General features: G+C 34.6%; 1 protein-coding gene across 7 annotated transcripts in view; it reads right to left on the bottom strand.

Moving 5' to 3' along the window:
- The window catches only part of NOL4 (nucleolar protein 4), a 308,057-nt gene that overhangs the window by 88,515 nt on the left and 197,282 nt on the right, over positions 1-22,260 (bottom strand). For 4 of the 7 annotated variants that reach the window (XM_019740844.2, XM_074340175.1, XM_074340176.1 and 1 more), the window contains exons 7-8: positions 1,972-2,151; positions 1,054-1,245 (exon numbers count right to left, since the gene is read on the bottom strand). In XM_019740844.2, the coding sequence (XP_019596403.1) occupies positions 1,054-1,245; positions 1,972-2,151 (372 nt within the window). The remainder of the gene's footprint in view (positions 1-1,053; positions 1,246-1,971; positions 2,152-22,260) is intronic. The other 3 variants (XM_074340178.1, XM_019740845.2, XM_019740847.2) reach the window with 1 other exon arrangement.

Here is a 22,260-nt window from a genome sequence, read left to right as displayed (position 1 = left end):
GACTGCTTCTCTATAAGAACAGTCATTTTTCGCTTTAAAAATATGACAGATATTTTTGCAAGCCAATGTAGAAAAACTGATAATAGACAGTGGATTTGTTACTTTTGTCATTTCATTTACATCTGAAAAACTACTTCTCATATATGACATACTGTGAAACCTCTACTCTCTATACCCACTCCTATTCCGTAGCACCTAATAAGTGAGAAGCACAGATCACAAACACTAATAGTATTGGCTTTTATAGAGTCAAGAGAGAGAAAACAATAGAGAAAATTCCAATACATTTCTGCTCACATACATAAAACACAGAGAAATAAAAAAAATACATTGTAACTGCACGCACTATTTCTAGGTGTAACAATTAGAGAGCGAGGTGAAATATAATCAAGTTAAAAAAACATTGCTATCTGATTTTCACCTGTAAGTAATCTAATGTCAGCATACTCTCATCCATCTATAAAGCCCAGCTGACTATAAGAGCTCATTACCATCCACAAGCACACAGATATATTGAGTACACAAAGCTTTATATTTCATATGAAGATCTTCATTCCCTGCACTTTATTTTCAAGGCTTCCTATCTGTTAACCATTGGTATGAAAATGGTGTTACTTAGATAGATCCATCCATTTCCTCTCATTTCACAGAAAGCCATTCTCATACCATTAAAGCAACAACTGGTACTTCAGTTCAAGACTTGATTGACCTTATATCCACCTTCAGTAGTGACAGAAAGAAAACAAACATGCATGAGATGCTTGGTTCTCATGGGATGTTACTCATATCACCCTCATTTGCTACAACATGGTACCATGTGGGCCTGTGAGCACTGGTTTCACAAGGTATTCCTTATTGAATAAACAAAGGGGATAAATACTTCAGGGAGGTGAAAAGGAGAAGGGAAAAAAACAAACAAGGCAAACAAAAACCCCTTTGACCTGACATTATGGAAAAAATAAAAAAGACACTAAGATGAAAAAAGAAATAGTGCCATGGTTTACATGTGGGATTTTGATGGAGCCTAGGGCTGTGTTTTAATTCAAAACTCACCATCTCAAAACCACTTCTTTTCATCCGCCTGCAGGACTTGAGGTAAGTACGTATACGTTTTCTGGCACGCTCTTGATACTCAGGGAATTGTCGCCTGCATGAGTCAATGATAGCCTGGATCTTTTCTTTGGGCTGCTTAGAGATTGGGACCATTCGGTCCAAGTTTTCATCTACAAACAGCCTGACAAACATCTGTTGGCAAGAGGGAGACAGAGGAGAAGGGTTTGGAGGGCTGCTCTCTGCTGTTTCTAGCTTCCTGTCTTGACAACCGATAGGAAAATACTCTTTTCTGGTTTATTCACTGGAGAACTTTGCAATGGAAAGCCAGAAATTTTAAGCAAACACCCTTTAAAAGACTTTCTAAATGGTTGGATAAAAAATAGAGAGAGAAAAAGAGAGAAAGAAAGGCAGACAGACACAGACAGACAGAAAGGTATAGACTATTGTGTAGAAAAAAATCAGGAAATAACAGCAGACTGCGACAATTAAGCACCCCATAAAGTTCTCTATTAATGATAAATACGACTGCAACATTGCTACACCACACAGTGTACTAATCTCTGAAAAGAAACAATCGACTCTTTTGTCATGCATAATTAGATAAGCTGAGAAAGCAAAAGAAATAAATGATGACGGGCGTACTCTTCGGAGAAATAAGCTGAGGCCCCCTTCATCCACTAGGTAAACATGCATACTCACACAACACAACTCCAGTTTTCAGCTCACATTTGGCTTTAAAATTCTAAACAAAACACAGCAATTCTGGTGTCTGGTTGGCAAAGTGTGTTTCATGTACTTTTTAAATCCTTCTGTAAATTAAACAAACATGTCTCTAAAATATCCACATTTACCAACAAGCAACAACATGAAAGTGAAGTGGTAAAAATTAAGCCACACTGGAAGTGTGGCAGAACTCACATTAAAAGCTTTCAGTCGCTCTGCCTCAACACCATCTGTCTCGTTAACTTTCTCAGAATCATCATGGTCATCGTGGTCGTCTTCATCTTCATCGCCCCGGTTTAGCGACAGGTCCTCTGCACCTCTGTCTACACTCTCATTTTTGCCAGAGTCGTAGCTTGAATAACTATGTGCAGGAGACTGAAAAGAAAGGAGGAAATTGCTACTTTTAAATTAATTGCAAAAGCGTATGCATTTTGTTTTATTTTCAATTTCAACCATTTCTCAAAAGTCTTGTTTAAATGAGTTGATTTTAGAGCTGTGGCTTTTTAAATTTCAATCCAAATTAATTAAAATTAAATTAAAAATTCATTTCCTTAGTCAAACCAGTCACATTTCAAGCGCTCCACAGCCACATGGAACATTTCCATCACTGCACAAAATTTACTGAATTTAGCTTTTTGAGAGCAATTACTGTTTCTACTCAATATCCATGTTCCAAAGAAAAGAAAAGAAAAACTACCCTGTAATCAGTTTTTAAAGAGAATCATTGAATCACATGTTCTTCAAAATGGAAATGACCTCAGAGCTTAGTCAGTCTAACTGCATTAGTATTCTTTAAATAGATAAGGAAACTGAGGGTGTATATGTGTAATTGCCTTGCACAGCAAGGACTATACAAAATGTTATTGAGACTAAGGGTGTTGTTTGTATACCAACATGCTTCTAAAGAGTTTTAAATTGTTTATGAGTCTTGAGATGGCACCTGATTTTGGTTTAGATAAAAGGAACCAGGATTTCTCCAAATCATCTGTCAAGCTTAGCGTTTCCTAATGCATAAGAAATGACGAATATCAACCAAGACAATTTTCACAAATTGATAATTGTGACCAAGACCAACTATGGGTCCTGCTGTGCCATCTCCTACTTCTCTGTTAGCCCAGCATCTTTTCCTTTCAGAAACAGCCCCTGCTTCACCAACCGAAGGTGCCAATCCTATGGGCATCAACCCTTTCTACTCGAGGCATACGTCCCTCAACTTCACCTCTAGGTGAAGAAAGCTTCCCTATAACTGAAATCAAGTTGAATCCAGCAGAGCTAAACAAAACAGAAACAGTCCTGATGACATCATTTGAACATCTAGATTCAACTGTGCCTGAAATTAACCCATAGACACTTTAGTTGTGTGATACCATATATCCTCCACCCTCCTCCTCATTTTATTTTTTGGCTTAAATCTAAGTTTCAGTCACATAAAATTGAGGCTGTAGTGATACAGAAATCAATAATTATGAGGCTAGATTAATGACACAGATTTTACACACAATAACCTAGACACATAGGTGGCCCCAACTAAATAAATAATATTTGTAAACAGCACCAGCTATTGTCAAATCTATCAGCAAAGCCAAATCCTTTTGAAAGATGTTTACAAAGTGAAATTTAAAATTAACGGTGTTCAAAACTGCCTCCATGCAATAACATGTGTAGCATGCTTTAAGGATCACACTAATATAACTATATAATCAGAGGAAGGATAATAAAACTAGAATAGACCACTGACATTAAAAGTGAAGGTAAAGCTTCTGGTCAAAATGGCAGAGTAGGTAAATGCTGTGCTTACCTTCTCCCATGACAATATAAAAACTACAACTACACAATAACCATCACTGAGAATCGCCTGAAGTCTAGCTAAACAGACGTGTAACTAAGGACACACAGAAGACACCTTGAGACTGGTAGGAGAGGCAGAGAGTGGAACAACCTGGTTCTACACCCATAAGTAGTCATTAAAACTCAGGAGGGATATCTTGGCTTCGGAGACCCCCCTTTCTGAGGAATGAGAGGTCCCACACAAGGCTCCCCAGCTCAGAGATCTAGTGCCAGGAAGAGAAGTCTCCATAACTTCTGGCTGTGAAAACCAGTGAAGATTGTGGCTGAGTGAGAAGGAGGGTGGCTGAAATCCCAGGTATTGCTCTTAAAGGGCCCGCCCAGGAACTCACTTGCTGACAGGCTCACTCGCTCTGAGCTCCAGTGCTAGGGCAGCAACTTGAAAGGCACCAGAGATATTATGAGAGGAACTGAATTGTCTGGCTCCTGCGTGAGGGATGGAGGAGTGACTTTCTCCCAGACAGAAGTGCTGGCAGAAGCCATTGTTCCTTTGTTGAACCCTCCCCACACCCAGCAAGGAGACATAGGCAGCCTCCATATATGAGTCTCCATCAACTTGGCTAACACCATTCACCCCACCCTGGTTATTGTCTGAGACCCCCACCCCAACCAACTAGCTGGACCACTAAAGCCACTTCCAGTGGCTTTTGTGTATAAATGGCTTGCCCTGGGTCATGCTACAGACCTTCCTAAAATCTCTCAAAGGTTGACAAACCCCAAAGAAGCATCATCTGGCACTGGCGTGTCCCATACCTCTTGCTAAGCAGCCCCAAGCCTAGCACAAGTGGCAGCCAGACTCAATTCACAGCTCAGCCTCTCCCAGGCATCTCCAAACCCAGCACAAGTGACAACCATCTGCAGATCACTTTGTAGCTCATACCAAGTCAACCCAGGCAGGACACAGGCAGTGGCTGAACTTGGCCTCCAACAGAGTCCCTCCCAAGTGGCCCCAGAACCAAGACACCTGGTAGTCAGCTTCAAACCATAACTGAGAAGCACACAATAACCTCTACAAATGGCATATCTAAAGGGAAGACTTGGCTGGCACCAGAGCCCTGTTAAAGTGAATCCTGCTCTGTAGGGTCAGCCCCTGTACAACAGCTCTTCCAATGTAGTCATGGCCAGTCCTCACAACCAATCAGTCTGAGGTCAATCCTTTCCACTGAAGTGACAATAACAGCAACCAAGGCTCAACTATAACAGGAGGGCACATACAACCCACACAAGGGACACACCTGGAGCATCTCACTCAGTTGATCAGGGAGACTGGGTTCTACAGGACCCCTACTTCATAAGGCTACTCTACTAAGAATGGGTGATACAGCAGCCCTATCTAATACATAGAAACAAACACAGGATGGAGCCAAAATAGGGAGACAAAGACATGTCTCAAATAAAAGAACAGAACAAAGCTCCAGAAAAAGAACTAAACAAAATGTAGACAAGCAATCTACCAAATGCAGAGTTCAAAATGCTGGTTATAAGGATTTTCAATTATCTCAGGGATAATTTCAATAAAGAGATAGGAAACATAAAATTGGAGATAGAAAACAAACAAACAAAACAGAAGTGAAGAACACAATAATTGAAATGAAGAATACATTAGAGGGAATCAACATAGATTAGATAAAGATTAGATTTATCTAATCTAACCTGATTAGAGGATTGAATCAGCAATTTAGAAGTTAAGGGAGCATAAAACACCCAATCAGAACAACAAAAAGAAAAAAGAATTTTTAAAAATGAGGATAGTTTAAGGGGCCTCTGGGACAACATCAAGTGTACCAACATTCACATCATAGGAGTACCAGAAGAAGAAGAGAAAGAGCAAGGAATTGAAAAACCTATTTGAAGAAATAATGATGGTGAAGGAAAGAGACATATAAGCCCAGGAAGCACAGAGAGTGCCAAACAAGATGAACCCAAAGAGGCCCACACCAAGGCAAATAATTAAAATGGTAAAAGTTAAAGACAAGGAGAGAATCTTAAAAGTAGCAACAGTTATCTACAAGGGAGCTCCTGTGAGACAGCTGATTTCTCAGCAGAAACTTCTCAGGCCAGAAGGGAATGGCATGAAATATTCAAACTGATGAAAAGTGAGGACCTAAAACCAAGATTACTCTACCCAGCAAAGCTATCATTTAGAATCAAAGGACAAATAAAAAGCTTCCTAGACCAGAAAAAGCTAAAGAAGTTGATCACCACCATTTCAGTATTACAAAAAATGTTAAAGTGACCTCTTTAAGAAGAAGAAAAGAAGAAGAAGAAGAAGAAGAAGAAGAAGAAGAAGAAGAAGAAGAAGAAGAAAAGATTAAAAAACATGAATGATAAAATGGCAATAAGTGCATATCTATCCATGAAATTACTTTAAATGTAAATAGATTAAATGCTCCAATCAAAAGACATAGGGTAAATGGATTAGAAAGCAAGACCCTTATATATGCTGTCTACAACAAACTCACTGCAGAGTGAAAGACACATACATACTGAAAGTAAAGGGATGGAAAAAGATTATTTCATGAAAATGGCAACAAACAAAAAAGCTGGAGTATCCATACTTATACTAGACAAAGGCTATAACAAGTATAACAAGAGACAAAGAAGGACCCATTAATCCAATTTATGGGAATTCATCCAAAGAAACCTAAAACACTAATTTGAAAACACATATGCATCCATACTTTTATCGCAGCATTATTTACAATAGCCATGACAAGGAGGCAACCTGGGTGTCCATCAATGGATGAATGGGTAAAGAAGAGGTGATACATATATACAAAGGAACATTACTGAGCCACTAGAAATAAAAGAAATCTTGCCATCTGCAACAACATGGATAGACCTAGAGGATATTACGCTGAGAGGAGTAAGTCAGACTGATCAAGACAAATACCATATGGTTTCACTTATATGTGCAATCTAAAAAACAAAGTGAACAAATAAAACAAACTCATATACAGAGAACATTTTGATGGTTACCAAATGAGAGGGTAGTTGGGGGGATGGGTGGTGGGGGTAAGAAATTAAGAGGTACAAATTGGTCGTCACAAAATAGTCGTGGGGATGTTAAGTACAGCATAGGAAATAATAGTCAATGAAACTGTAATAACTATATATATAATGTCAGATGGGTGATTACAGGGTAATCACTCTGTAAGCTATATAAGTGTCTAATGACTATGTTGTATACCTGAAACTAATATAATATTGTATGTCAACTTTTAATTGAAAATATTTAAAAATTATTTTAAAAAACAGTGAAGTAAAAATTTAAAAACCAGCATTTTTGTACAGCTCAAATCATTCAAAAGGTGGAATTACCTAATAAAATACAAGGCAAATATTCTGTAAATTTGAAAAATGTGCCATCTGTATTTTTAAATGGCAATGTGCAACATTTGAAAATGTTATAATATACTGTACTTATCTGAATGCAAATATGCCAGACTTATTCTTTCTACACACCCTGAGACACACAAACCAGCTGTCTGCTGCAAACAGAACCAATTGGAAGCATGAAGGATGGTCCTTGTCACTTAGGGTAAAGAAAGCCCAATCTTATCAACCGTAACAAATGTACCATTCTGCTGAGTGATGTTGATAATGAAGGGAGGTTATGAATGTGTAGGGGTTAGGGGTACATGGGAAATCTCTGTACCTTTCTCTAACTTTGCTGTGAACCTAAAACTGCTCTAAAAAATTAAAAGTCCTTCCCCAAAATGGGAAAATGTGTGTATTGTGGTGATAAAACACAATCACACATTAAAAATTACTATACAGGCATCCTAATAACCCACATAAAATATGGCAGTCATTACCCCATATATCCGGCTTGCCTTAATAAGAACTTTGGATGACCATACCCTAAGAAGCCTTCATTTAAGAAGCAATTATTTTCATATTCCAGATATGCGTCTAAAAAATCCAAATGAGATCTTAATGTTATACAAAGACATTAAAGATTCACAACTTATGCTCTGGGAAGATGCATGCCTGCTTACCCTTAAAACACGGGTGTTGGTTTATGGGGATAAGGTATATTTTTGCCTTAGTTATATATTCCATTTGTTCCTCTTGAGATAACATGTGGCCCTCCTAAGCAAAGACCCTCCCAAAAATACATTTGCACTTTCTTTTATCATATGTTCCCAACGTTATATAACTGCCATCACTGGACCTAAAAAAAATCTGCACAGGGAGGAAGCTAAATCTGTTAGTGTACTCTGTGGCCAGAGCATCGGATGGCTCAGACAGCAATACCACAGTGCTCGATCTGAGATGCAGCTGGGGGTGGGGTGCATTTTTGATATACAGCCAAGAGACAAAACTTTTATTTCTTCATTATGCCCTAAATAAGGGAAGAACCACATGAATTCACCGCCCGGAATCCACCTTTTCATATTTTCTATACATATCTCTGTCAAGGCACTGATTATAAAGTATTGTAGAAGTTAGCTTATATATCTATATTCCACAGAGATTAAGACTTACTCGGGGTTGGGGTCACTTAGAGACCATGCCTCTTCCATCTTTATAACCTTGCACAATGTCTAGCACATAGTGGAAATAAACTAAATATTTTCCGAACATTTTTACAGAAGATGATTTAATTTTTTTTAACTGTAATTTTAAAGTATATCTTGCCAGTTACTTTTAAAATTTCAGTATTCATTATTGAATCTACTGGGCAATCTTGGCATCATTCAAAGTGTGATGACCAGACAGAAACTGTGCATTTTGACATGATGTAAAAGGAAGCATGCAACATCACTTAAAAAGCAAGCTCATCAAAAGAACAAAAAGAATTTGAAACTAATCCAACCAAAGTCTAAAAGCAGTAGTTCTCAAAGTGTGCCTGCTAGATCGGCAGTATCCACACTTCCTGGGAACTTATTAGAAATGCAAATTATTGGCCCTCATCCCAGACCAACTGAGTCCGACACTTTGGGACAGGACCCAGCAATCTGTTTTAACATGCCCTCCAGGAGATTTTGATGCACATTCGAGTGCCAGTAGTCTGGAGCTGATTTTCATTTATAGGAAATATGGCAGATAGAATAACAAGTTAATGACACTAGAGAAAGCACAGAGACAAATTCAAAATATGATATTGTACAGTACAGTTGACTCTAATTCTGCAATAAGTTAGTGACACAGGGGGAAAAAATGTGACATAGATTTAAGAAATGTGTTAACATTAAATGTTTTTGACCTTGCTCGTATCATAATTCAAATAACCCCAATGCAAAAAGTCACTTTTGAGAAAATTGGTAATAGTTGACTATGGATGGGAATATTATATAACATTGATTTTTTATTAATTTTATTAGATGGAATGACCTAATAATTGGTTAGTAAATATTTGTGTAAGAAAATGGCCATATTTGTCAGAGACACAAATTGAGGAATGAAGGGATGAACTGACTTGGATATCTTGGATTTGATTTAAAATACTACAGGGGGAGAAAAGGAAAAGACTGAAAAAGCAAACAAATGTGGAAAGTCTTACTGTTGAATTTGGGTGATAGATACTAATAGTTCTGTGTATTATGTCCTCTATTTTTAAATACATTTTAAACTTTCACGTAAATTTTAAACTTTATAAATTCTGTGATGTTTGGCATGTCCTCAATTTTGAATATTTTTTTATGACAATCATTTATTCAACAACATTTAAAGAAGCATTACTTTATGCTTAGAGCACTGTTCTAGGCTCATAGGATTGAATAAATTCAAGCTTTGTGAGGCCCGAAAATTATAAAATTTGGAAAGGGGCTCACTTAAAAAACTAGATACAAAAATAAATGTTTAAAATGAGAAAAGTCATTAAAAAATTACAAGATTCAAAAAAGCTTATAAATGCTACAAACATCACAATAGCGGAAAAACAATATTTTAAGAATAACTCCCTGGTCCATCTCTGTAATACTGTGTTCTTTCCACATTTCTTGGTAGCAGGCTTCTTTTGTGTGTGCATGTGATGAGAATTTTTTATTATTATTAAAACTTACTAGGGTGACAATGATCAACAAAACTACATAGGTTTCCAGTATACAATTGTATAATACATCATCTATGTATTGCATTACAACTGCTTCTTCATGTGACAATGCTTCTGTATTAGCATGTTCTACAGAGAAAAAATAAAAATGACTCAGCCTTTACTTTGACCTATTTGATGGAAATGTATCCTTTATTGTTGAAAGTTTAGAAAGTTTCCTTTGCTTTTCAAATTGATTACTGCTAATATCATGCAAATTGTTAGATTGTTCTGTTTGAGGAAACTCTTAATCAAGTTCCTTTCATGTCAGAACCATGAATCTTTAGAGCATTTCAAGTTTTCCTGGGAAGTGACTGATAATGTCTTCATTAAAGTAGCATTTATGAGTTTTATATTTTCTTCACTAATATCAGTATTTTCTGTCATACCCCATCAGAAACTTAAATTCCCCAACATGTTAATATAATTAATTCCTCTTCATTAAATTTATTTTTTTCCCTAAAGAAATACTGCCTTTAGTAAGACCTGAAATTTTCTTATTACGAGTCACTAACTTCTCAGTGTCAGAATAGCAAGGCCTATTGATTTAACTTTTATTGATTTTTAAAATATTCCATTAATATTTTATCTGAGTTTTCTTTCAATCCTTCATTAAATAAAGACAACAAAATGATATAGCCTTCACATATTTCCAAATTAGGAGTAACTTCTCATTTTATCCAAAAGATCCAAAAGACCTTTTCACATGACAGTTAAACGTCATATTCCACTGTGTGAAGGGTACACAAGATATATCTGTATTATTACTTACAACTGCACGTGAACTGACAACTATCATTTGTATAACCATGGAGTGGTATTTGTTGTTTGGTTTACTGGTTTACCATTGTGTATACACTTTCCCATGATTTAGATTCATTCTTCTTAAGCACTTTTGGATAAATCAAGTCACATTTGACATTTTATTTTGACATTTTCCAAGTGTTTGTCCAAAAACGAATCAAATTTAACATTTACTTTGAAGATTCTCATGAAATTTTTGTTATTTCAAAATTACTCCATTTACTCATAACACCTGAAAGGAAATCTCTTTCACTTAATTTTAAAACCACATCTACTTTTTTGGCACTTCAAAATGATATGAAACACTTTTTCAAGCCTGTTCTTCTGGATGTTGGTTGGCTAGCACAGTGGTTCTCTGATTTTGGCATGCATCAGAATGACCCCAAGGGTTTTTTAAAACATTGGTTGCTGGGACCCATTCAATAGGCTGGAGTGGGGGGCCAAGAATTTAGATTTTTAACAGGTGTCCAGATGAGACAGATGCTGCTGGTCTTAGTCCATCTGGGCTGCTAGAACAAAAATACTATAGATTGAGTGACTTAAACAACAAACATTTATTTCCTATAGTTCTGGAGGCTGGGAAGTCCAAGATCAAGGTGCCAGGAAATTCAGTGTCTGGTGAGGATGTGTTTCCTGGTTTATAGATGACCATCTTCTCTCTGTGTAATCACATGGTGGATGGGGCAAGGAAATTCTCTGAGGTCTTTTCTTAAATAAAGCCATTAATCCCATTTATCAGTATGTCATTCTCATGATCAAATCACATCCCAATGGTCCTACCTCCAAATACCACCACACTGGGGGCTAGGATTTCAACATACGGATTTGGGGAGGACACATTCATTTCACAACACTGCTGGAATGGGGAACACATTTTGAGAAGTTAGCATATTTTTATTTTACTTATGTGTAATCCAAATAAACATAGCCATTATGAGCTCCATGGAATCTTCATAAACTTTAAGATTTCTTAATATATATTTATCTATTCTATAAACCCAGATAAGTAATGTCTGCTTTGTTCAAGATAGTTTATAAACCAAACAATTGGATATGTGACCTTTGGTTTTCAAAAAAAAATTGCTCAGCAAATCATATCAGTTTGGCAATTCTCCTTCCATTTTTTCCATAAAATATGTTTACAAAGAATTTATTTTTTTTCATCAATGTTCTGTTGAAATTCTAAATAATATTTGACCAAGATTTTGGGAGGGAAATCCCTATTTTCTTTTTATTGAATGGTATTGAATGAAGTCAATTCATCCTAAAAGGCCATGATGAGATATCACAGTAATTATCAAAGTCTAAATGAAATCGCTGCAGACATTTCTGTCTATTCTCTTGACCTAACAAATTATTTTTTTCTTTACTATCATTTTAATCTTCCTTTTGTTCTGCTGTTTCCTGTTAGAGAGGGTCTTGAATCTCATCATCTTTATCTGTTATTTTCATCATGTATATTCTCTTTGTTGTCATCATTCTTTTCCTTATCTTATTTTGACCATTAAAATAAATTTTTAACAATAGTTTTGACATGTTGACATTTTGAAGCTCCTGCCAATATACCACATTTTGTTTTTGACTTCCTATAGGATACTTTCTTCTCCTTATGTATGAATTGTGGAATGACCAAGAATTTTGAATATACAAAATTAATCTAAAATTAAGACTTATGCATTTCTAAATCACTTCTGTTATTTTGGGCTACATAACAGTATTATTACATTGTCCTTATACCATATACATTAAGTTATTGGTGAATCTATATAGAGGTTTTGTTACTGGACAACTTATTTCTTTAAGCCATTTTATACTGTCAACAGTATGCCCCTTCTGGAACTTCCAGGATTCATCTGGAAAGATTGCATGCTTGATGCAATATATTAAGATGCAATTTGATAGGTAAGATGCATAAAAGAAGTTCCTTCACATATACATGTATTAGCTATTTTCAGATCTGCTAGAGGTTTATGTCATACAATGAAAAAATTCATATGAAATTTACTTTGTGGAATACCCATAAATAAAGAAAAACAATATATCGTGTGCTTATTGAGTATCTTCTTCAAAGGACTGGCCTTGACTTTGGACTAGGTATCAGTAAGAAGCAAGTGTTCCCCTTTTTAAAAATTTACATATATTGATTATTAGAAGAATGTACAACGTTCTAAATTGTGGCTACATCATTATTAGAGAAATAACACTCTAATTGTTCAATCTTTGTTTCTCATGTCTCAATTTCCCATATATTTCTGATGCCAACAACAGCACATGTTCACATCAGGACGTGTGTGGCCAAAAACACTTCATGGCATGACACCAGGACAGTTGGTGTTAGGATTATTCCTGGGAGCTCTTCCTATGTTGGCAGAACTAGCAGTAGTTCAAATACACCCAGAAGTGGTGTGGATCTCTTCTTTTCCTCCATTGTTTTATAGAAAGTGCTCTACGTGTGGTAACTTTATAGTTTAATCTAGCCATTACAAAATGGCATCTCAATAAAATGAGGGGGGGAAAAAAGGACATTATTCAGAGATTCCAAAGTTGAAAACTGTTACACTATCAATAAATGTTTTACTTAATTTCTTTTTGTAGAGGAAGGACATATTTTCAGTTTACTAGGGGGAGTTGCATTGTATGAAGTAGGGAATCATTTTGATATCATAAAAGTGTAGGTATATGATATTGGGTGAACTAAGGGGGAAAAAAGGTAGACATTTGTCACTTTTTCCTATTTTTGAGGAAATCTCCTTGTGAGCAGAGTCCACCTCTCAACACAGAAGCTTAAAATGCCTGCCCTACAGTTGGGGGTACCCTTGCCCCAGACCTCACCTACTGGATATACCCACCACAAACTTTAAATGCTAAGTAGAAACATAAAGAAATAGAGAATATTTGTAATCCATTCTGGCCAGGGTGGTGGTCAGAAGGCCACCAGGGGCAGCAGTATCTGTGGTTCTAGGAGCAACTGCCTGTGCTCAGTCTTGTATTTCCATCAGGTGACTTTTACAATGTGAATTAGGGAATTGTTCTTGTCTATGAAGAGTCCAAACATGATTCTCCACCTCTCCCAGAGACTGCTTAACATAATTTTTTTTTTTTTGCTGCTGCAATTAACTAGTATCTGAAACTAAAATCCCTGAATGCCATAAACATCAAACTCTTTGATGGGAAAGTTTACATTTAAACTGGAAAAATGAATTTTCAGTCCACAGAGTAAACTTGCACTCTTTAGAATGTAAGTTTTAAAAATACAATTTGAATATATTAAGAATGCCTACAACTCAACAAAAACAATCAACCTGATTTAAAAAGGGCTTAAATAGATATTTGTCCAAAAATGACATACAAATGGCTAACACGCATATGAAAAGGTGCTCAGCATCATTAATTATTAAAGAGATAGTGATCAAAACCAAAATAAGATATCACCATACATCCATTAGGATGGCTACTAATCAAACACTCAGAAAATAACAATTATTGGTAGTTAAATGATTGGATATATATATATATATATATATATATATATATATATATATATATATATATGTATTTAACCAATCTGTCAAGGCTTATATTATACAAATGATGACAGAAATATGTGTTACTAATGACATTTAAAGTTTCTTTTAACCCTAAGCTTCTATAATTATACCACTTTTAAGAGACAAATCCAACTAAGTATATTTTCTTGAAGCTTCTAGAGATAGATATTGTCAAGGATACTGATTTTATCTTTTACAAGGTTAGAATATACTGATATTAGAGAAGCCTTGTGACCCAGTAAGTAATAATGTACATTCCTGATTTAACTGAACTTCCACACTTTAAAAAACAACTATTAAAGATATTAACCTATTACCCTAAGGAGAAATCCCCAAATGGCAAAATTCATCTTCTAGTATTTCAGTTTAGTTCTACAACTAAAATCATGAAAGGTAAATGTAGACATCAGTTCTCTGAATGCCTATTGTGAATATCTGATCTCAGAATATCTATTGTGAATATCAACTAGATTTTGACCAAGTACTCTTAAAAAGTTGAAAATGTTATGTATACTGTTAATGCATTTCCCTAAGCCCTGATTTTACTGTAATATCATCTCCTAAGTTTTTAGAACACTTTTCTTTTTAGAGCTAAATTTGAGTTTAAAGTGATTTAAACTCTCAATCATTAATTCCATTACCAAATAATTCAAATGATTATGATATTGTAGTGGTTTTTGAGGCACTATTATAATTTTTATTCTCAAGGGAGTATAGTTAAATATACCAGACACAATCTTATCCCTTAAAATTGTAAATACAATTATCTGTTCACCTTTTTTTAACCCATCCATTAAATGCTATAACCTTATCGCCTGTCTAGTTAATTGCATAATAACATACCATCTATTGAAGAAATATCTTGAATACTGAGATTAAAAAATATTATTACAGGTTCATAATCTTTTATTTGAAACACTTCATCCTAGATAGGCTTGGGACTTAGAATTCTTTGGATTTAGATATAGCATGTGGGGCATAAACTACATAGTTTGAAATATCCCAAAAGCACACAAAAACATCTTAATATTTCTCCAGAAAATCATATGAATATTTCTACTAAAATAGATAAAGACCATAAATAGTTTCATGTCAATTAAGGTCATGTTTTACCAAAAATGAGTTTGCCACAAATTTATGTAAAAAAAATTATTTTTGACAGGCTTTTGGATTTTAGAATTGTAGAAAAGGAGCTATGGGCTGATAATCCAATTAAATCCTCAGTGTTTAAATCAGATATTGTTTTTAAGCTGCCTATTCATGAAGTAATTTTCATGAATTACAATTATTTAAATATTTCAAAATTTTCAAACAACTTTTGTATGGTCAAATTTGAAACAATGTTTTTGTTGGTTTCTGGTCCAGCGTATTAAAAAGCTCAAAATATATTACTTATTCCTAACAAGTAAAAAGGTGAAAAAAAACAGAAAAGTCAACAACTCTTTCTAGATTCATCGGAAGTGAGGTCACAGGGTAAACCGCTGCGTACATAGAGAGGCAAACAGATAAAGAGAATCATGACTTACTGGAATAGAAACACATGTCCACAGAAACCAGTATTAGGGTAGGAAAGCCTCAACGGTAATTGATGTATTTCAGGAAACTGAATGTAAATAAGTTGAGATATAAAAACTCAAGGGGGACCAAGTCATAGGGGGACCTCACAATTTGTGTTTTACTTCTAGGAGCTCTACCAGGTTATAACAGTGAAAATTAGTGAAAAATCCCCTTGGGCTTCCTCCCCTATGGGCAGGTCAAAAGTAATTACTTTCAAATAAGTCAGATAATCCCACTCTTCTTAAGAAGGACTGCTCTAAAAAGAAACTACTTTACCAGATCCTAACCTATTGGGGTTTCATCAGAGCTTATCTGACCTGGTGAAAGAAGAATACCCAACTCTAGCCTACTCTATCCTTCCAAGTGGAGGAAAGGTAATACCCAATACCAACCCTCTCTTGCCATCCAATACCATTTAAGGGGGTTAAAAGAAAAGGAAAAAGACTGAGAAGCACTTGAGAAGTTCACAGCTGAGGGGCATGTGCTTACCCAAATACTGAGGCCTAGTCACAGGACTATAGAACTCTTCTCCCCACACACTTTACCCCTGTACAACTAAAGATGAGATTTACCAGAGTTCCTTTTACCTAGTACAACGTGACCACATTTCAACAACAAAAATTACAAGGCATACTAAAAGAAAAGAAAAAACAAAACAAAACAAAATACAGTTTGAAGAGACAGAGTGAGCATCAGAACCAGGTCCAGATATGTCAGAGATGTTGGATTTATTAATTTTAAATTATGACCAATATGCTAATGGCTTTAATGCATGCAAGAACAATTAGATAAGTAGAGGGATGGAAAATTTTGAAAAAGAATCAAAACAAATGCTACAGATAAAAAAATATTATAACAGAAACTAAGAATGCCATTGATGCCTTCATCAGTAGATTAGACATATTTGAAAGGAAAAAAAAATCTCTAAGCTTAAGGATATGTCAATAGAAACTTCCAAAACTGAAAAGCAAAGAGACAAATGACAGAGAGAGAGAGAGAAAACAGAAGAACAGAATATCTAAGAACAGTGGGACAACTATTAAAGGTGTAACATATGTATAATGGGTATATCACAAGAAGAATGTGAGAAAGAAACAGAAGCAATATTTGAAACAAGAATGAGTGAGAATTCCTTGAAATTAATGTCAAACACTAAACTATAGATCCATGAAGTTCAAAGAACACTGAACAGGATAAATGACAAAAACAAAACAAAACATAATCTAGGTTTATCAAATACAAAGTGCAGAAAATCACAGATAAATAAAAAGTCTTGAAAGAAGCCAGAGGAAAAAAATCACCTTACCTAGAGAGGAGCAAAAATAATAATTACATTCTTCTCCTCAGAAACCATGCAGACAAGAGAGGGGAGTGAAATATTTAAAATGTTGAGAGGGAAAAAAACACAGCAACTTAGAGTTTTATAGCCTATGAAATCAACCTAAAAAGTGAAGGAGAAATAAAGATTATTAGAAAAACAAAAATTGAGGGAATTTGTTGCCAGTAGATCTGCTTTGCAGAAATGATAAAAGAAGTTCTTCACAATAAGGATACATGATATAGGCCAGAAACTTGGATCTATTAAAGAAAGGAAGAGCATTAGGGAAAGAATAAATGAAGGTAAAATTTTGTTTGTCTTATGCTTGTTGATCTAACATAACAGTTTGTTTAAAATAATAGAAGCAACAATGTAGTAAATGATTATAGTTCATATATACGTGAAATGAATAACAGCAATAATATAATAATTAGGAATCTGTTGTTATTAGAAGACACTTGTACTACCTGTGAAGCAGTATAGTTTTATATGAATGTGGACTGGGATTAGTTACAAACTCTAGGTCAACCACTCAAAAAAAGAAGTATCTCTCATAAGCACAGATGCAAAAATCCTCAAGAAAATATTAACAAATTGAATCCAAGACTGTATAAAAAGGTTATACAGCATGACCAACTTGGACTCATCCCAGGAATGCAAAGCTGGTTCAACATTCACAAATCAATTACTGTAAACTATTACATAAACAGATCACATGAAAAGAAAAATTACATGATATCAATAGATGCAGAAAAAGTGTAACAAGATCCAACACCCATTCATGATATAAACTTCTGGCAGACTAGGAATAAGAGGATCTTCCTCAACTTCATAGAGAACATCTACAAAAACCTATAGCTAACATCATCATACTTAACGGTGAGAAACCAAGATCAGGAACAAGGCAAAGATATCCCCTCTTACCACTCCTTTTTGACATCATACTGAAGATCCCAGCTAAAATAATAAGATAAGAAAAGGAAATAAAATACATACATTGGGAAGGAAAAAATAAAACTGTCTTCATTCACAGATGACATGATTTCCTAGTAGAAAATCTAAAAGAATCAACCAAAAATACCCTGGCATTAATAAATAATTATAGTAAATTTGTAGACTACAAGGTTACTATACAAAAGTCCATAGTTTTCCTATATACAATCAATGAACAAGTGGAATTTGAAATAAAAAAATACAATACCACTTAAATTAACACACAAATAAATGAAATACTTATGTACAAATGTAATAAAATATGTGTAAGAGCTATATGAGGAAACCTACAAAATTCTGATGAAAGGAAATCAAATAAGTAAATAAATGTAAAGATATTTCACCTTCATTGATAAGAAGACTCAGTATTGACAAGAAATCAGTTCTTCCCAATTTGATCTAGAGAGTCAATGCAGTCCAGATCAAAATTCTAATGAGTTATTTTCTAAATATCAACAAACTGATTCTAAAGTTTATATTGACAAGCAAAAGACCCAGAAGAAACAACCTAATAATGAAAAAGAACAAAGTCAAAGGACTGACACTTCTTGACTTCAATGTTTACTCTAAAGCTACAGTACTATGCAAGTATCATACTGGTGAAAGAATAGATATATTAATGGAACAGAGCCCAGGAATAGACCCAGATAAATATAATCAACTGATCTTTGACAAAGGAGAAAAGACAACACATGGAGAAAAAAACAGTCTTGTCAAAAATGATGTTGGATAAACTAGATATCCACATGCAAAAAAATGAATTTAGACACTGGCCTTTCACCCTTCACAAACCTTAACTCAACGTGGATCATACACCTAAAAACAAAAAACTACAAAACTCCTAGAAGATAATATAGGAGAAAATTAAGATGATCTTGGGCATGGCCATGACTTTTTAAATACAATCTATGAAAAAAAATAATTGATAAACTGGAATTTGTTAAAAATTAAACATGTTTGCTCAGTGAAAGAACTTTGTCAAGAAAATTAAAGACAAACCACAGATTGGGGGAAAAAACTATTTGCAAAAGACATATGTGATAAAGGCTGCTATCCAAAGTATGCAAAGAGCTCCTAAAACCCAACAATAAGAAACCTAACAACCCAATTTAAAATGATCTGAGTAGGCACCTCACCAAAGAGGACATATAGGTAGCAAATAGCATATGAAAGGTGTTTAACATTGCATGTCATTAGGAAATAGCAAATAAAAATAAAAATGAGACACTATTAAACAGCTATTAGAATGGTGAAAATCCGAAACACTGATACCACCAAATGCTGGTAAGGATGTGGAGTAATGGGTACTCTCATTCACTGCTGGTGGGAATGCAATATGGTACAGCCACTTAAGCAGACAGATTGACAGTTTCTTACAAAACTAAACATACTCTTACCACATGATCCAGCAATCATATTTCTTGGTATTTACCCAAATGAACTGAAAACTTATGCACACATAACAACCTACACAACAATTATTATAACAACATTATTCATAATTGCCAAAACTTGGAAGCAAACATATCCTTCAGTAGGTGAAAGGATAATTTGTGGTATAGCCAGACAATGGGATACTTGCTGTTAAAGAGAAATGAGCTATCAAGCCACAAAAATACATGGAAGAACCTTAAATGCATATTACTTAATGAAAGAAGACAGTTGGAAAAGTCTATACTATATGATTTACTATATGATATTCTGGAAAAGGCAAAACTATGAAGATAATAAAATGACAGTAAAAAGAACAGTGGTCCTGGCAGGGGGGTAAGGGGGGGTGAACGGTGGGAGGGGTGAATAAGCAGAGCACAGAGGATTTCTAGGGTACGAAAACTATTCTGTATTGCACTATAATTGTGGATAAATGTCATTATACATTTGTCCAAACCCACAGAATGTACAACACCAGGAGTGAATCCTACTGTAAACTATGGACTTTGGGTGATAATGACATCCCAGTGTGGGTTCATGAATTACAACAAATGTCCCACTCTGGTGAGGAATGTTGATAGTGGGGAACATTGTGCATGTGTGGAGATGGGGGTGTATATGGACTTTCTGTAGGTTCCACTCAATTTATCTGTGAACCTATTAACTACTCTAAAAATAAAGTATATTTTAAAAACAACAACAAAAAACACGTTCTGTTTCTAACATAAAACATTGTTGCTGTCAGACCATTCACCGGATCTTTGGCATTCCTTTTTTCACTTCCTTTCTTTCAATGCTCTTTAACACTCAGCTAAGCCAATAACTTAGTTGCCCATTCGCCTTTATATTAGATTGAATCATATAAACTTGCCATTTCTTGTAAGTCAAAAAATTAAATATTGGCAATGTCAAATTGCACACATAGTTTAAGGAAATAAACTACAGTAAAAAGCCAGTGCCTAACTTGTAAAAATATAACATTTATTAAAGATTATTTCTTTTGCTTGCACACGAGCTGAGTAAAACTAAAGAAATCCTCTGAATGTTAAACAAGATACAGCCTGTGAAAAAATACATTCCAGGGTCATAGAAAAACTGTGTCCTCACATCTTACATATGATAAGATGAACCAAATATTTTTCTTGCAATGGGGCCATATCTGTTCAATAACAAGGAAACAAATGATATATTATTTTCTTCACAACAACAAATTAAATCAGAATAAATTCACAATACACAATAAATTATGAAGAAATGTAATGCAAGCTCAATCTTGATCCAATTTTCACTCTTACCCTACCCTAGGCCCGAATATCCAGGGAAATACACCTCCAGAAAGATACCACCTCAGCCTGACATAGAAATATTCTCCTGGGTTGGCACATGTAATTACAAGCTTCCCAATGCTGGTCAATTTTATCATTAGAAAACAAAAACAAAACAAACAGCAACACAAAACCAAGTGATTTTTGTTCCTTTATCAACTCTGGAGAAATATAATGTGGCTGTAGGTTTTACAAATTATCAACATTTGTCCAAGAGCTGTCTTTAACTTAAGTAATTCAATCCTCCCTCCCTTATTTGCTATCTTTATGATCCTGAATGATTTATTTCACCTGAGTCTCAGGTTCTTCATTAAAACCTGAGGATACTAATAGTATCTGACTCACAGAACTGCAATGAAGAATAAATGAGATGGTGTTTAAGAACAAAAACTGATTCAAAATTATTTCCCAAAGAGAGAAATGCTATAAAGAATTAAACTAGTATCTAAAGTGAAGGCTATAATATGATTTAAAAATTTTTAAATTAGTTTAAAAATTCTTTTAAAAATTAAATCAATTCTAAATAGTTACACCAATTGTAAAACCTCAGGAGATCATTTTTGAGAGGACTGTTTTGACAGCTGGGGAATTGCAGCATCTGAGAGTGTTTATTCAGGCAGCACATACCCTCTGATCAATGGGGAAAATAAAACCCTCACATGCACTTAATTGTGAGTCCTAAATATTGCACCTTCCAACATTTTGACTACTTGAAGTTCAGTACTTTGTGTTTATTTTAAAATGCTATAAACTTTATTTTGTCTTCTATTGAGAAAAAAGTGTTCATGGCCATCACTATAGTTTATCAATGGTTATTATTCACACTTCTGCCTGACCCTAAAAATCTCCTTTTAGACACTCATATTTATTTCTCCTGTAGACTACTATTTGAAAATCCTCATGTCTTCATCTTCCTTAATATTTTTTTTTATTATAGAGAAACATACAATAGTGGATAATATAAAATACAATCAAACATTTCAGTTTTACAGCAAAGACTATATGTTCAACAAATTTTAGGTCAAATTCTAACCATAATCTCTTTGGTGTGCGTTGGGAGAGGTACAAAATATACAGAAAGAGATTTTAAATGAACTCTTAAGTTCTGACTTCCTTAATCTCTATAAATGGATTGCCTCATCATCATACGTAGACTTAAGCAGATAAACAGCCAATGGTTAATACCCACTTTGATTTTTACAGATGAGGAAATTGGAATATAGAAGTGTAGATAAATAATCACTGAAATTGGTTATAAGCTTTTGATCAGATCAAAGGCAATATAAAATAAACCAATATAGAAAAACTAGTGTGCCTAATATGAAATATCTTTCTACCCATGTTGGGCTATAAGTACTTTATAGCTCAAACTATGCAATTTTAAAGAGTTACTTTGAAAATAGTAATTATAGCTATTTGATCTATTGATTTGTCTATTAATGCACTTTTAATAACTTTTGGACAATAATATTTTATTTTACAACTGGGAGGAGCCGTAAACCAATGTATATGTAATAAAGTCAATTTACATGAAACAGAATTCCAAACAGCATTCTGCTAGAGTTAAATCATATACTGAATTTTGCATGAAAACAACTATTTTTAAGGAAAATTGAATTTGAA

The sequence above is a fragment of the Rhinolophus sinicus genome, linkage group LG09 (assembly GCF_036562045.2).
Source record: "Rhinolophus sinicus isolate RSC01 linkage group LG09, ASM3656204v1, whole genome shotgun sequence".
Lineage (NCBI taxonomy): Eukaryota > Metazoa > Chordata > Mammalia > Chiroptera > Rhinolophidae > Rhinolophus > Rhinolophus sinicus.
Note: the sequence above shows the minus strand (reverse complement) of the source record. Positions and strands in the feature narration are given on the sequence as shown.